General features: G+C 47.0%; 1 protein-coding gene across 1 annotated transcript in view; it reads left to right on the top strand.

Moving 5' to 3' along the window:
• PPM1E (protein phosphatase, Mg2+/Mn2+ dependent 1E) overlaps positions 1-16,805 on the top strand; it is a 1,271,820-nt gene that overhangs the window by 1,210,957 nt on the left and 44,058 nt on the right. Inside the window, exon 6 of the mRNA XM_069615159.1 lies at positions 3,852-3,945. Coding sequence (XP_069471260.1) covers positions 3,852-3,945 — 94 coding nt within the window. The remainder of the gene's footprint in view (positions 1-3,851; positions 3,946-16,805) is intronic.

Genomic DNA, 16,805 nt, shown 5'->3' with positions numbered 1-16,805 from the left:
GACTGGATGATTGATCTGAGAGGCGAATACATATAACCAAGTGCTTACACCACATCTACCTCTGAGCCTAAATGATGGCTGCGTTGACTAGACTGGGCATGAGTGTGCAAATACATGCATCCTTTGCTTATGCTTTAGTCTGATCCACAAGAAAAGAAAATATTATTTGAGATCTTGATCTGTTATTCTTTAAGGCGGGGGTGCAATGTTTGACAAACATTTGTGAGGACATTTGTACCAGACTAAGGGAACAGAGAACACAGCAAGCGAGATGCCCATTCCAATATTAAGATGTGGCTCCACAAAACATGATGCACCCATTCAACTGTGAACCATTGCATAAGAAGTGGACACACTGCAAATAAGTGTAGTCCTGAAGAAGGCTATCCCACTAACTTAGAGGCCACAGAAGCCGAAACTTAAGTTGACTATACTACTTTTTCTCACTTTGGGATGAACTGCTACGCCCATGGGCATATAAATGTGGTCACGTTAGGAACGGCCACTTTAGCAAATTAATTTAAAAGTACTCCCGCTTGGGCGATTGGCCCTTGTGAATAAAACTTTTTGCATAACAGGTCGTTGCAATGATTTCATGTATTTGTACCTTGCTTGTGTGAAGTGTTTATACAATTTTGTCTATGTGTATCTTATTGTATTATGTATGTCCACAGAAGGGTTCTTACTCGTAGTTGTGTGTTTAAAAGAAAAAAAAACAGAAGCAGACATAAAAACTGGATTTGTTCATAGTAAAGAAGATGGTGTTTACAAAAGTGTAAACAACTGGTTGATTTAGCACCTCCTGCTCTTGTCACTCTGTATGTCACTTAAATAAAATCAAATAGTCTAAATTTATTACATTCATTTTTTAGGTGCCACCCAACTAAAGTTAATTACGTATGAGACACATGTGGGGTTTAGTAACTTGCAGAGTGACTAAGTCTGACTTTTGTTCATTGAGGCTACAATGAAGACTGTAAGACTAACGGACACCATCAACAATGCCATATCACTGAGGGGCCACTGTCTCATGGTGCGGCTAGATCCTTGGTTCACACAGTAAGCTACATACTTATGCTGTTCTATTCAAACCTATGCTTCACTCCACAAGTCAACATAGTCATCAACTGTTCAAATAATTCCTTGCTCAATATGCTCCTAAATGTTCTTCCTTCAAAATTAAAATCGTACGGTACTCAAGTTGCTTTGGTATTGCCTCGCCTGGATTACCTTATCAGCATCGACCTGAAAAGGATTCCATTCAACTTCAGGGAGTGCTCCCCAAAAAGTCAGGTTATGCCTGAACCTGACGGAAAATCTCCCATATCTCTCCTGCCATGAAATCCCACCACTATTTCCCTGCAGAAAAGGGATCAATTTAAAAAAGTCCCGTGAAAAATTGACACAGATTATTTGGGCATGAGAGCATGCTGGCACCCCATCCACAAACTCCGGTCCTGCCAAACCTGTGTTACCTGTGAGGCAAAGTTCAAGCACCGAAGCACCTCAGGAGGACGCACATCGCATGAGGCGTAGGATACCTACTGGTGCAACAAGCTAAAACCCGCTTTGCCACGAATGGAGAATCTAAAGATGGCACTTTTTAAGGAAGCTTCACCTCCTCGAAGACCTAGTCAGAATGACCACAGTCCTTCGGCTGAGTGGTTGGAACCGCCAGCAGAAGGAGCCTATACCAGGACTGGCTCTGCAGAAAGGCAATTCTCGGTGGCTCACTAGATGCCAGCAGCAGTGGGGGACTTCAGGTGAGCAGCTCTGCTACACTTGTGAAACTCTGTCATGGGAGCAACGTATTTCTAATATCCATCATGGATTATAAAGTTCTATAACGCATGTAGCATTTCTGCTGAAGGTTGCCACCAACTCTTTTCCAGTTATCTTCTTAAAATGCCTACTTCTTCAAAGCCAAATTGCAAGTACCCATGAAAAGCCAAGTACTCTTTTGCCCTGGTTGGTTCTAATGTGACGGGAAAAGCTGTCACCAAGTGCTTTTAGCCCAGGGGCAACTTGTTCGTAGAGCAACACAGGTTCGAATACTGGTCTGCACTTAGAGACTTGTCTGCTGTATTAAGATGAATTCATTAATGTTCAGCACTCATGAAGCAGGCTTTGTTATTCATCCCAGGAAACTCACAACCCATTCTACAAGAAGCAAAACCCCTCAACAGGTATAGTACTATACACATTGCCTCAAGGACAACATTACCCAACATTGACCAGTCTAACAAATCAGTCTAGAGTGAGTGTCCTAGTGTGCAATAGTAATAGTGCAAGCGCAGACCCCATCCCACCCTGCTTAGTACTGGACCATAACACCTTGCACCTATTAAGAAGTGCAAGCTGTGGTAGAGAAAACGTTACTGTGGTTCTCCCAACTTAATATTGTGTGCATAACTAAACATGAATGATTTCCATTATCGGGAGCTGCTTATGAAAATAAATTCAGATGACAGGCTTTATTCACCTGATGTCAAAGGAACTCACTGGATAGCTGACATTTTATGTAAGAATACATTCCAATGAATATTTTAGTAGAGTCCCAGAACCCCAACCATATGATGCGGTGAGAAGCGCACCATTTTTCACTGCTTTCAAAAACACTGCGGGACCGATGTCAAAGTAATGTTCTTCCACCATGGGTCACACTCTTCAAGCATTGTGCAGCTAAAATATGTTAAGCACTTTAACACGTCGTGCACTTCTCAGTCATGGTGTCCAAGAAATGGCACTTGTAGGAAGGATACCCAATTACTAACCCACTAACATCCTGGGTAAAATGTTAGGATCCGGTCAACCAGTCAGGGTTCCGGGCTCCCGTGCAAAATGTGTCCGTTTTGTCCCACATTGCAGAGATCCTGTTAGATGCAACCCCTCACTCACCGGCTCTGTAGTACTCATCTTTGCCTGCTGCTTCACTGAAATTGAAAGGGGCACATATCACTTGCTCAACGCATTGGAATGGCTTTGTTTTATCCTTTGTTCACAGTGCTCCTAGGATAACAAAAGATGTGCAGGGCTTAGCATCTGCCTGACGGCAAGGGGCTAATAGTGTTATATAGTCCCTCTCTGCAGAGAGATGCTACGGTTGTTGGTTCCCAGTTCTCCTTATACACTCTTCACTTCAACTCTGGCCCATCAGTCGAAACGCTGACGCTGCCTCCATGACTCCCAATATTGACAACGGCCACCAACCATATTGCTTAATTATCAATGCCACACGTTACACATATGCACTAAGGGCCTCTGTGCAGCTGTCTACCTGTGTCAGGAGCGCTGTATGGCACCTGCCCACTCCCCCATTAGTCCACTGCACTCTTGCAAACCTGCTGTGGTTGGCTCCTCCAATTCTAGATACAGGCTCCAACCTTGCCGCGCATCTGGGATTGGCTTGCAGGGGTAGCGGCAGGGACGAGGGGGTGAAACGTGTGCGCATTGCCTGATGTATGTTCTATGTTGTGAGAGTTTTCCCGAGCACTAAAAGGGTCAAGGCTGTTGTGTAATGGTGATCTATATGGGGCCTTTCGGATGGGGTTGTGTGCTAACTAGGCGTGTTTCAGATGGAGCTAAGCCAGTGGGAGCAGTGTCACTTGCCTTGTGGGTGGCGTCACCCTTAGCAATTTTGCCCCTTTGCAAGAATGATCGGGAAGGATGACTCGGGGAATCGGGTAAAATACGGGAAGAGTTGCATGTGAACGGGAGGGACAGTCAAGTGGTGGCACCTCTGTTTGGAAGATGATGGTCCATATTCCATCCTGCAAACTATGAAAACTGTCACAAATGGACATTGCATGGAAAGCTACTGATTTAATGACACATGTTCCTTTTGTCTATAGGATGAGAAGCAGCGCATCGAAGCTCTAGGAGGCTGTGTGGTTTGGTTCGGCGCATGGAGAGTCAATGGGAGTCTTTCAGTGTCAAGAGCCATTGGTAAAGAGAACATGGAATTCCTATTTCTGTTTTTCCATATTATTGTTATTAATGACTGTAGAATTGCCCCCTCACACATTATGGGTTTTTGATGAATTCTATATGATAGACTGATATAGGGTGATGATATGCAAGAATTTCTAGGCCTGACCAAAAAGTACCCCTTACAAATGTGCCTTATTTTGGAAGATAGCATTACGCAAGATACTGTTGTTTAACAGGACAGAGTCACTCTTAAGGTGCCAGTCCGTACTCCATTCTGCAGGCACTTTACACTCCCATTATATGAAAGTCTTAGAGCCAGTGCCAGGGGACCGGAAACCAAGCATGCAGTCTTCTGTTCTACATTCTGCTCACCAGCGAGGGTTGTAACCTGTGTCGCAATCAAACAATTCCAGTGTGTTGATATCTCCAATATGTTCTTCTGGCGGATTTCTCTCTGTGCAAAGGGGTTTTCCACAGTCACTTCCTTTTTTCTCCTAATTTCTTGATTTGCCTGGCCTTTACTCATTTAACTGACACTTTTTGTAGGAGGCATTTTCTTCAAATGTTATACATAGTTCCTACCTCTGTACAGTGGAATGTGGAGTTTCCCACAGTAAGCTCCTGCCTGCACATTGTGGATTTAGCCTGATGTTGGCACAAATGCCAAGTAAAGCAGATGGAAGACAGAGGCGCAGTTCATTGAAGAATTTTATCCAGAGCAGAGGCGTTGCTAGGGGTGGGGGATAAGAGGGCTATAGCCCCTGGTCTTTTGGTTGTAGCCCCTGATAGAATCACAGGAGCTACAACCAAAAGGGTAGCTAGCCCCGTGTCCCAACATCAGCAAAGCCCCAGGTCTTTTCCAGACCTAGCAACACCCCTTTTTCACAGAGACCATCCACAGCATAGAGTAGTACTAGGCACCAGGACCAGTGCTAAGGTCGTAGCTGTATTGGTGAGACCGGGGCTCCTTGATTTCGGATATCAAGTTGCACTTCGGGGATGGGTCGATTGCCTTAGGTTTGTGGGAATCGTCTCTCTTTTGGTGAAAATGCAGTATCGCTAAACCATTCCTCTGGTTCCAGAAGTCATATCTCTCAAAACATAGCCTTTCCTGCTTGAGGACTGGAACTTCCGAGCTAACTCTTGCGATGAGCCACATCGCCTTGTGGTTCATCTTATTTTAAGCAAAGTCACCAAAAAGACGATCAGGCGACAATAGAAAACCGTCAAAGAGCAACAGTAAACCGAGTTTTAGATCATTTCCTACGGCCTCGATGAAAGAGCAAGCAGAGCCTACTGTTCAGCCAATGGTATCGCATCCTTTCTGGCCCCAGATGAATACTGTCAGGAGATGTGTGGTGTGGGGCAGTCTGTATGTTCTGCAGCTGTACTGTATTGGTCTCCCCTCCTGATGAATGTAAATGACTTCCTGGAGTTTCTGGGATAGAGGCAAATCATCTTTTACATTCGGAACTATTGCTCCAACCTCTAAGGACTGCCTCATGGGAAGTGCTAGGATTGGTAGTCACCCAAAATTACACCTCAAAACAATCCACTCCAGGGAGCAGATCATTTTGCCATTGACGGGTGCATTGTGTCTGTGAGGGCCTCTTTGCATGAGCTGCTTCGACTAAGTCTTCAAGGATCACAGTGTGAAGGTTTGCCCCCTTCTGAGAGTGTAGGGGGACATGCTTTAATGTGCCCTCCTAGGCCCTCTTTCCCACACATAAACATACACATCACTGTACATGAAGAATGGTGGCAACAAAAGAGAGCATCTGTTCAAAATTCTACCTTGGGCAAGAGCATTGAGTGCCTTCCTGCAATAGGGAGAAAATGAGCGTGTCAGAATGGGGGTACCACATCAATCGCAGGGCCTTTGCTTATCTGAAAAAGTGACAGATATGAATATTATATGATAAATCTACACCCAATAGAAAGCTTATGTTCCTGCCGCACACCTCATGAACCTTAAACCGCCCCTGGGTAGACTGACTTACATTGTTCTGGAGTAGAGGTTACACCAAGAGTTTTTTTTAAATGCATTAAGCACATTATAGTTTACAATGAAACCTTATAAACAACAATAATGTATCAATAATACACAATCCATCATTGATAAAATTCAAACACAATGGCTCTCATTACGAGTTTGGCAGTATTCCAGTGATAAATCCACTAAAATATTGCCAAACGGATTAACCTTTACCGCCACTTAGTCCTGCGGATCTACCACAGGATTACACCTAGTGGTTGTTGGGGTGGGGGGTGTAGGTTCCAATTTTTGCAGTCCATGGGACTCAATGGGTATTTCTGTGGATTTTGTCGATTTTTGCCAGTAAGCTGGAGATTTCTCCTCCACCTATGGACCTCACTACAATTTTGGTAACAGAATTACTGACACTTTTTTCTGCATCGCCAAAGTGGCAGGAATAGAATTACAACCGTTTTCCCCACACCACCAAATTATGGTTTTTGGTTGATTTACCGCTGGCGGCATTACTGCAAAGTAGAACAGCTGATTTCTGGAGGAAAAGTTGTGAATTCACCTGATTTTGATGGTATGGTAATTCAGTAGAACTACCACCAAACTACTGCCAAACGTGCAATGAGGCCCATAGTACGGCGGTGCAGTAATGCAGCGGTAACGGAATTACTGCTCCATTAACTCCATTTTTACCGCACAGCCTTACACGTAAAGAGGCTTACACGTTATTAACAATTCACACATTCCAGAATTCATATGACCTGAACGCAGTAAATTCATTAGCAACACTGTTCAAAAACATAAAAATACAAAGATCTCCTCTCGGGAGGATAGCTCAGGGGCAACGTTCTCGCATTGGAAGCAAGATGACACTGAGCACCACAGGTTCGATCCCCGGGTCCGTGCTTAGAAACCTCTGGATATTAAGCGTGTTATAAATAACCTCTAATATATCAAAGATACATTTTAAATGTATTAATACATGCATGTGCTTTATACATAAATCATCCAACTTTTTAAAAAATGTATTGCCAATAATCCACAAGCACAAGGCATAACTGTATTGCTTCCATCAGTCAATCTCTTCATTTCGGGTATTAACACATAAAAGCACAAGCAATACAACCTAAATAAAAACCACCTAAGGTGCATACTTCATGAATACATGCTCGATCAAATACAGTTATACTATAAAACATGAATTAGTTAAGATATTTAGAGCATGTTGTCCCTTCAAATCTCCAATGCCACGTCCTATCCTACGTCTTTTGAATTCATCTGCTCTACTATTGCTCTACCTCACTCAGTTCACATCATCTCCCTCTATCACAGTCCTGGTCACACTGGACTATTTTTTGATGACCTAGCTAAATACTTAGCTGCCCTTCCTCACACTCCATCCTTCCACATTCTACACTCTGCCTACTCTACCATCACCCTCTCCTATCTTCCACTTTAATCAAACTAATACTGAAGAAGTCCCATCTCTTCTTATGAAGGGTAACCCCTTTTGTGCCCCACCAGACCCTCTTTTTCCTCAGCTAGTCCAGCCTATTGCTTCTTTAGGGGCCTATCACCTCACTGAACTCTTTAACCTGTCCTCCGACTCTGCTTGCTTTCCCTCTATTATGGTCATCCCTCTCCTAAAAAAAGCAAGGGACTGACCCGAACCTGCCATCGAAACCTTGCCCTGTGTCTCTCCTTCCGCATTACTCTAAAGTGCTGGAAAGTGTTGTGTTCAACCATCTTACCAAAAACTTCAAGACCCTTTACAAGCAGTTTGCTGCTCCTGTCACTCCACAGAACCTGCTCTCATGAATGTCTCCAACTGTATCGCCTCTGCTAGGCACTCCAACCTATCCACTATCCTAATTCTCCTTGACCTGTCTGCTACCTTTGACACTGTCGATCAATCTGATCTTAATACTCACTCTCTCCTTGGGATTTGCAATTGAGCCCTTGCCTGGATTGAATCCTGCCTAGCACCTCACCAATTCTTTGTCTCCTGGAAAAACAACACCTCTCAATCCACTCCTTTAACTGTTGATGGTCCACAAGGCTGTGTGTTGGGTCCTCACCTCTTTACACTATACACCTCTGCTCCTGGGGCTATAGGCCTAAGGTGGCAGATTGCCAGAGGAGCAGCATTTTATTTTCAATTTACTAGTTGCTATTTTTTTTTTAAATATAAAGCCAATTTTGTTTCTCCAAGTCTGGTTGATCCACAACACTGAGTAATTCGGAGCTGTTAGCAGGGATTCCACTCTGGCAGCTAAAGTCTTTGATGGCCAAACTTGTATATATGCTCCAAAAGCTTTATTATTAGAGTGGGGGGAAAAAAGCAAACCAGCATGCTTTGGGTATTTAGTGGTTCAGTCATATGATTCTCACAGACATATATGATATGTATAAAGCTATTTTGTCATTCTTATCTTCCCAAAATGCTCTTTAATATGAAAAACAGCCAAATACCTCACTGGTTTTTATTGGTGCCACTTCACATTATCTTTGGAATTCTTTCTAATAAATACCCACATACACAGTGTTAAGCAATCACTTTTCTATTCAAATACACGGCATGCATTTTTTAAACAGTTGCAAAAATTAGGGTTTTCCCTTCAGAAAAGTAAAGGTTAAAAATGATGCATCATTTTACAATATTAAGTCAAGCACAGAGTTCCCACAAGTGGCACTAAAATGATCTCTAGAAGCAAGCACTAACTTCCCTCCCCGGCCCCACATTTCAGCAGTCTGTGATCGCCCAAAAGGCGCAAGCATGAAATAGATCAGAGAAGCTAAAATGGCGAAGAGTATCTCTGAGTGCGTAAGTCCATCAGGAAACCTGTGAAAGTATAGCCAAAGTCATAGAAAGGTGAAAACAAAAACTGTGCCAAAGGTACACACTATTTCACAGCTGCAAATGTGTCTCATAATGACTTCCATACAGCCATTTTTACAGAAGCTGCTCCTTGCTAAGCAGACAAATAGCATCCCTGCTGGGTTTATCGTGTGTCTTTGATGACATTCTGCTACGCGCTCAGTACTACCAGGAGAACCAACTGCAAAGTATGTCACACAATGCATAACTGTGATGTTTATAAGTAATCTCTACATTAATTATATTTTAAATATAATGGGCCTCATTACAAATGTTGCGGTAAGGCATCAACGGCGCCGGTAGTGCTACTGGTGCAGTTTTTGCCATGCCGCAACATTGCGTGTTTGCTCGTGGGGGTCACTCTGCACGACTGGTCAGACCAGGTGTGCAGAGCGGCACCCGCGAGCAGACCAGGATGGTAGCAACGGTACCCTATGGGAGCTCAAATGGGAATGGGGCCGTACCACGTCGAGGCCCTGCGAAAGGGAATTACCAAGCCCTCCAAGGTCGGAATGGCCTGGTAAATCCCCTTTTGCAGGACCTGGACCCCTCCAAACTCATAATAAGGCCCAACGTAGGACTTTTACTGTAAAACAGTACTTCAAACGACAGCAGGACATCTGTATTTGTACCCACAAATCTTATAATGTTCCTATGTATTGTACAGTCCAGCCAACTCTACGGAATTAAGAAACATTTTAAATTACCTTAAACGCAGACTGGCAAGAACCATAGCCTAAACCACACCCACAAAGATAGTATTGTGCTGAAACACCTGATCCATTGCTCAGTTTTATTGTTGGAGTATTGGGTATTTTGAACAATTGCACAAAAAGCAATAATGTAACCAGTATGTACCACTTCATTGGTTATAAAAGATGCGTGCATTGTGCAGATACGAGGAATGCTGTTGCGTCCCACACATAGGGCCTCATCAGGGGTTGGGTGGAGTGGTAAAAATGCGGCTGTAACGTTATTAACGTGGCGTTACTGCTCCACCCAATCCCGAGTTTGGGCGTAAAGTAGCAGATTTACCTCCAGCTTCAAGCTGGAGGTAAATCTGTTACTTTGCGCCCATTTGCGGAAAACAATGTGCAATGAAAAGATATACACATTTAGATACAAAGCACCCAGACCAACAAAAAAAACAATTGGACAGGGAACAGATACGGCCACGACAGGGACGGATGACGACGTTGGTGACGATGGGATGGGTCTTCCATCACAACCCCCTCGGGCCTGCCCGCCCGCCCAACGAAATTGGCTCCTTCCACGCCATGATTTCCAGGGCATCCGAGCTTTTCCAGCTCTGCCCCAATGAACAGAAGAAGGAAGGCTTCCTCTATAAACGCTGCGAGGCCAAGAGGAAGACTGTCCTCGCGATGCCGTTGCTTGACGACATCTGGGACTTGCTCTCCTGAAGAACCCGTCCACGACGCCTGCCAAGAGGGATCGGTACGAGAAGATGTACCGGGTCCCCGATTCCGCCCCTTTGTGCCTCAGGGCGCAGCCGACCCCGGATTCGGTCGTCTTGGCGGCGGCCAAGAAGAAGGCGGCAGGGGCGACGGCTTCAACTTCAACCTCTCCACCTGACGGTGAGGGAAAGAGACTGGACGCCATGGGACGAGTCATCTCATCCGCGGCGATGACAATTAAGGCAACCAACGCCCTAGCGATTGTGGCCCGCTACGACAGGGAGTTGTGGTATAAGATCGCCCCCCTGCTGGACTTCCTACTGGACGACAAGAGGGCGGAGGCCCTAGGGATCCTACAGGAAGGTGAGGTGGCGTCGGACCACGCCATAATGGTGGCCACAGACATCGCAGACACCGGGTTCTGCCAGTTGGGCAACGGTGTTTGCCTTCGACGGCTGGGATGGCTCAAGGGAACAGATATCTGCCAGGATGTGCAAACCAGACTCCTGGACATACCCTTCGACGGGAACAACCTGTTTGGAAAGACAGTAGATGAGTCACTTCAGGCCATCAAGACCGACACGGAGACGGCTCGGGCCTTGGGAGTTTTGCAGCAACGACGGCCTCCCTTTCGGAACTCCGGAGGCAAGCAAGGTGCCTCCAAAGGATTCAGCGGTGGCTCCTCGAGGTACCGCCAGGCAGCCCGTTCCTCGTCACAAGAGGCCTAAAGAGGGCACGGCAAGTCAGTAGGACCCCGTCGCCAAGAAGGCCAGGGCGGCAAGGCCGCCTCCAAGCAGGACTGAACCGGCCATAGCGTCGGGCCCCTACCCGGTGCCACTCGTTTGAGGCCGGCTGGCAAAGTTCGTTAGCGTGTGGGAGTCCATCTCCACTGACCATTGGGTGCTGGATGCCCTGGCCCACGGGCACACTCTCGAATTTCTAAGGAAGTGCCCCCGAATTCCTCCTGTGGCCAGGAAGGAAAATCACATCCCACCACTGCTGTTAGAAGTAAGAGTGAGGCTCAAGAAAGGGGCCATCGAGCCCGTCCCGAAGAGGCTCCGGGGCTCCGGAGTATACTCAAGATACTTCCTCGTCAGAAAGAAGACAGGCAGTTGGCGCCCCGGCCTGGACCTGCGCCGGTTAAACAAATACATCAAAGCCCAGAAATTCTGGATGGTCACCCTCCAGCACATGCTGGGACAGCTGGAGGCAGGCGACTTCCTGTCATCGCTGGACTTGGAGGATGTGTACTTCCACATCCCCATTCTAAAAGGACACAGAAAGTTTCTCAGATTCGTAGTCCAAGGACGGCACTACCAATTCAAGGCCCTGTCATTCGGATTGAAGTTGGCGCCCAGGGTATTTACCAAGTGCCTAGCGCCAGTGGCGGCTGCGCCTGCAAGTGATCCACGTTTGCCCCTACCTGGACGATTGGCTCATCCGAGCAAGGACAAGGGAGCTTGCCGTCGAGCACACAGCGAAGACCGTCCAACTGCTCACGGACCTGGGATTCTCCATCAACTTCCCCAAATTCCACCTGGTTCCGTCACAGGTCGCACTGTTTCTGGGAGCCAAGCTCGATACAGTGGCACAATTGGCTTCCCCGTCGGAGGAAAGGACGAAGGTCATCCTGGGCAAGGTGCAGTGCCTGCTGGCCACGGACGTGGCCAGGGTGAGGTCCATCAAGTCACTTCTCGGCATGATGTCCTCTTGCATCTACCTGGTGCGCCCATGCAGGCTGCGGATGCGTCCTCTACAAGAGTTCCTCGACGCCCGTTGGATGCAAGCGGCGGGCAGCTTCGAAGACAAGATCCCGCTCAACGAGGTCTTCCGCCAAGCAATTCGGTGGTGGGGCACCCATGCGCATCTCGTGCCGGGTACGGACTTTCAGACCCCAGCACACCAGGAGACGGTGATGACGGATGCCTCCCTGGAAGGTTGGGGAGCTCACACCGGAGATCTTCACGCGAGAGGCCTTTGGCTCCCGGAGGAGAGGTCACTCCACATCAACATCCTGGAGCTCTGAGCAGTGTTCTGGGCTCTCAGGTCGTTTCTCCCATCCCTCAAGGGCAAGGTGGTAAGGATCTTCACGGATAACACCACCACAATGTTCTACATCCAGAAGCAGGGAGGAACCAGGTCCCCGGCCCTATCCAAGGAGGCCCAGGATCTGTGGCACTGCCCAGGGGATGTTTCTGGTACCCTTCCACCTAGAAGGTATAAAGAACACCATCGCCGACTTGCTGAGCAGGGAGCTGTGCTCATGCCATGAGTGGGAACTGCGTCAGGACCAAGTGGATCGGCTTTTCCAACGATGGGGCAAACCCCAGATTGACCTGTTCACGACGGCAGCGAACTCCAAGTGCCAGAGGTTCGCCAGCAGGTTTCCCCAGCCGAGGAGCATGGGCGATGCTTTCTCGTTCCCCTGGGACGGCCTGTTCCTGTATGCGTTCCCTCCGTTGCAGTTGCTACTGCGACTCGTCAACCAACTCAAGAGGTCCCAGTGCAAGATGATCCTCGTTGCACCGGCGTGGCCGAGACAGATCTGTTTCCCGGACCTTCTGGACTTGTCAGCGTCCCCCCCAGTCAAACTATCGACAGACGCAGATCTTCTTTCCAGAGAAGGAGGCACCATCCTCCATCACGACCCGGGGTCACTGAACTTGCAGGCCTGACTCCTGCGGCACTAGAGTTTGGAGGGTACGATATCCCGGCTGACTGCAAGGAGGTGCTTGCAATGGCCAGGGCGTCCTCAACTCTCAAGTGCTATGGACATAAATGGAAGAGGTTCTATGTCTGGTGCCGTGCACAGAAGATTAACCCTCTGCGATTGGCGGCTCCTCAAGTGCTGCTGTTCCTGCTGTCGCTGGCCAAGGCGGGGCTGGCTCATGCCTCCATCAAAATACATCTGGCGGCGATCTCCCGCTACACCAGAACTACGGGACGATCATCTCTGTGGTCTCATCGCCTGGTGAAGGAGTTTATGAAGGGACTGTTTCATTCATTCCCGCCGGTGAAGGCTCCGGCCCCGGCGTGGGAGCTCAACGTGGTGCTGACCAGGCTCATGGGGGCGCCTTTCAAGCCGCTGCATTTGGCACCGTTGAAGTTCCTGTCGTGGAAAACTACATTTCTTGTGGCCATCACCTCCACACGACGAGTGGGAGAGATCCAGGCCCTATCCTGCAAGCCTCCATACTTGACATTTCACGAGACGAGGGTGGTGCTGAGGACGCACTCCTCCTTCATGCCCAAGGTTCCGTCAGACTTCCATCTCGACGAGCCCTTGCTGTTACCAGTTTTCTTCCCGTTGCCTTCATCGCCGGCCGAGAGGACTTTGCACTCGCTGGATGTGGCTAGACCGCACGAAGAGTTTTCGGAAGACATCACAACTGTTTGTGAACTTTGGACCTGTGAACCAAGGGAAGGCCCTCTCGAAGGATACATTTCCAGATGGCTCTCCGGCTACATCATGCACTGTCACCGGTTGGCAAACCGACCGCTGCCCGGCCGTCCGAGAGCCCATTCGACCAGAGCGATCGCTGCTACCACTGCATTCTTGTCTGGTGTGCCCCTGCTGGACATCTGCAGGGCTGCTACGTGGAGGTTGACGCACACCTTCATGAGATTCTACTGCGTCCACCGGGATTCCAGGGAGGAGTCCAGGGTCGGCCAGGCAGTGCTGCGCTACCTGTTCGCCTGAGGGTGGGCCTGGTGAGGAGGTAAGAGTTGCTTAATGTTGAGTTGATGAAATGCTTAATGTTGAGTTGATGAAATGCTTAATGTTGAGCCTTACCACCTCCCGTGGTTGTGCATGTGTGTACTGCTATGTATTCTTATATTCATGAGCATTTGAATCCATGGCATAGCTCATGCTGGAGAAGGAACAAGTTACTTACCTGTAACTGTTCTTCTCCAGCATGGGTCTAGCATGGATTCACATGCAAACCCTCCCTCCTACCCCTCTGCGGCTCTTCACTTGGTCATACTGCCACTTTACGTGCTACCAAATCTGAGGATGGGTGCCAGAGGAAGGGCTTAGGGAGAGGGCAGTCATTGGCTGGGGGCAGTATGACCCAGAGACCAGTGATTGGTTACTACTAAGAAAGACAGATCAGAAACGAAACTGATACTGATTTTTTCTTTACCGACGTTTCCCAGCCTGACGACGGGGAATATTCATGAGCATGTGAATCCATGCCAGACCCATACTGGAGAACAACAGTTACAGGTAAGTAACTTGTTCCTTCCATTAATATTACAGACCAGTCTTGGTGCTTCTCATAGCGTGACAGCAGGCAATGTGTGAGATAACCCAGATATTAGCAATGAAACCAAAACTCCTCACTCCAACCTTCTCTCTGTTGTGTCCAGTTGGCAGACAGTTTATATTCACATTGCTTTCTCTGTTTTACGTAGGCTTGCAGCTCATTTCTTTTTACCATGTTACTTGGTAAGTGGCTGGTGAGTTTTAGCTTTGCGGCAGCATCTATTTTAGAGGCCCAGTCGTTGTCTTTTATTCTTTTTAGGATTTTACACGGGTTGGATATAAGTTCCTCTTCATTTGATGCGATGCTGTTTAGCACCATTTGATTTTCGTTTTGCCAATTTTTTAGCATGTTGCAGTTCCTACTATCCATTTCACATCTTATCAGTCTGAAGATCTCATTACTATGTGCCATTCTACATTTTCTGTAGAGCATCATCGAATTGCATGTTACTGAGCATTCTAATGATTTCAGACTTAGTTCTCGTCTTATTGCTGCCCCTGGTGTTGATATCGGTAGATGTAATACTTTGCGCCAAAACAGTGCTTCCAACTTGGCCCATAGCTGTTTAGGAATTGTGGGCATTGCTTCTACACCGTATGTTACTGTGAGCACCACTTTCATTTTGTAGAAGTTTATCGTGGGTACTAAGGAACATTTTCCGAATTTGCCATCGATGACTGACTTGGGCAGCTAGTTTTTTAGTTTTTGAGTACAATTCTGCTTGCATGGCAATTTCTTTTTCTGAACTGTCCATAATCACTCCTAGATATTTGAACTTGGCAATGGTTTCAATGTTGGCTTCACCTAGGTGCCATTTAAAGTTGGATTTTTGTTTCATCCCACAGTTCTGGATGGTCATGACCTTCGTTTTGCTCGTGTTAATTTCAAGGTGATTTTCTACAGCATATGTTTGCAGAGCAGTGAGTTTCCGTTGTAGCCCAATTTCTGTTTGATCAAATATTGTCATGTCATCTGCGTACAACAGATGTCCTATCTGCCGTGGACCCAGTTTTGGTGGAAAGGCTCTAGTTGATTCTTCTATGCTTCTGATGTCACCGATGTAAGAGAGAAACAACGCTGATGCTAACGGGCACCCTTGTTTGACCCCTCATGCGCTTTGAATTTCATCTGATAGCGCGCCTTACCGGTTCAGTCGTACTTTCAGAGAGGTATTGTGGTGTAATGCTTGAATAGGGGCTGTTGGGTGTCCTGACCCACGTTCAAGCTATCATGCCACAACATTTGGTGCTGTGGGCTTAGAAAATTCAAGATGGCGGAAAACCCACATGTGCGCTGAAATCCAGGAAAGCTGCGCAGTTTGTGCGCACACCAAAATGGTTGCCTCACTTGCCACCCACCAGTGCGAGAATGAAAGGCCGGGTTGCCATGAGGGAAATGGGTTGCCAAAGGAAAAACAGTAGCGCCGGTTAGCTTCAAAGCGCTTTAAAACCACCATTGGACTACCCGCACAGTAGTCTGAAACCATTGGGAATGGAAATGCTGATTGCCAAATGCAACCTAGAATGGTGGGGAATTCATTTTCTTAAATGCCAAAAATGGGTGCAGTACCAGTACTCACCACTATCCAAAAGCCGGCAGTTTAAAACCACACCAGATTTTACTTTTTTGTGTAAAACTGAATGAACCCAAAGTAGGCTAAAGAAAGACTTACTGAGAGGTGGATACAATGTAAAGTGATATTCTGAAGTGACTTGAAGGTTTATAACAAGACTGGCTGAGCTGTGGATTGCAGCAGTTTAAGTTGCACTGGATTTAAAGACACTAAAATCGAAAATGTTTAGATTAAATGAGTGACCTATGTTTGGTGTCACATGCCTTTGTAACTGTTTAAATGTCATAGTTTTAAACTTAGAATCAGCCTTCTAGCTGCATATGTGAAAATGTTTAGTTTTATTTGAATGCAGAAACTGGGGAACAGAAATGACAGCTTAAAGAGATTCCAATTTGCCTGGCAACTACCCCCATCAGGAGTGAAACTTGAGTCACAGCTGTGTTCCCAGGCCTAGCTGCCCTTTTGCTGCTCACACTAAGGATATGCCATCTATCTGATAATTGAATTACCTGTGCTCTGCAGGAAAGTGAACAAAGCCCTGTCCTGGCTCAGGCAAAGGTTTTATTGGCAGGAGTCGTAAATGGTCGTAAAAAGTGGCTTCCTCCTGAGGAAAGGGGAGGGGCACTGCCTGTGAGAGCAAGCTGGCTTGGCAGAACTGGAAAAACCAGAAATTCAACCTTGTGCTGAGGGTAAACCACACCCCTTTGTAGCCAGAATATTGTTTAGAAAAAGATGAATAACTCATAGTACGGAC

Source organism: Ambystoma mexicanum, chromosome 9, assembly GCF_040938575.1.
Source record: "Ambystoma mexicanum isolate Mex_15411 chromosome 9, UKY_AmexF1_1, whole genome shotgun sequence".
Taxonomy (NCBI): domain Eukaryota; kingdom Metazoa; phylum Chordata; class Amphibia; order Caudata; family Ambystomatidae; genus Ambystoma; species Ambystoma mexicanum.
The sequence above is the reverse complement of the archived record's forward strand: the minus strand, read 5'-3'. Positions and strand labels throughout refer to the sequence as shown.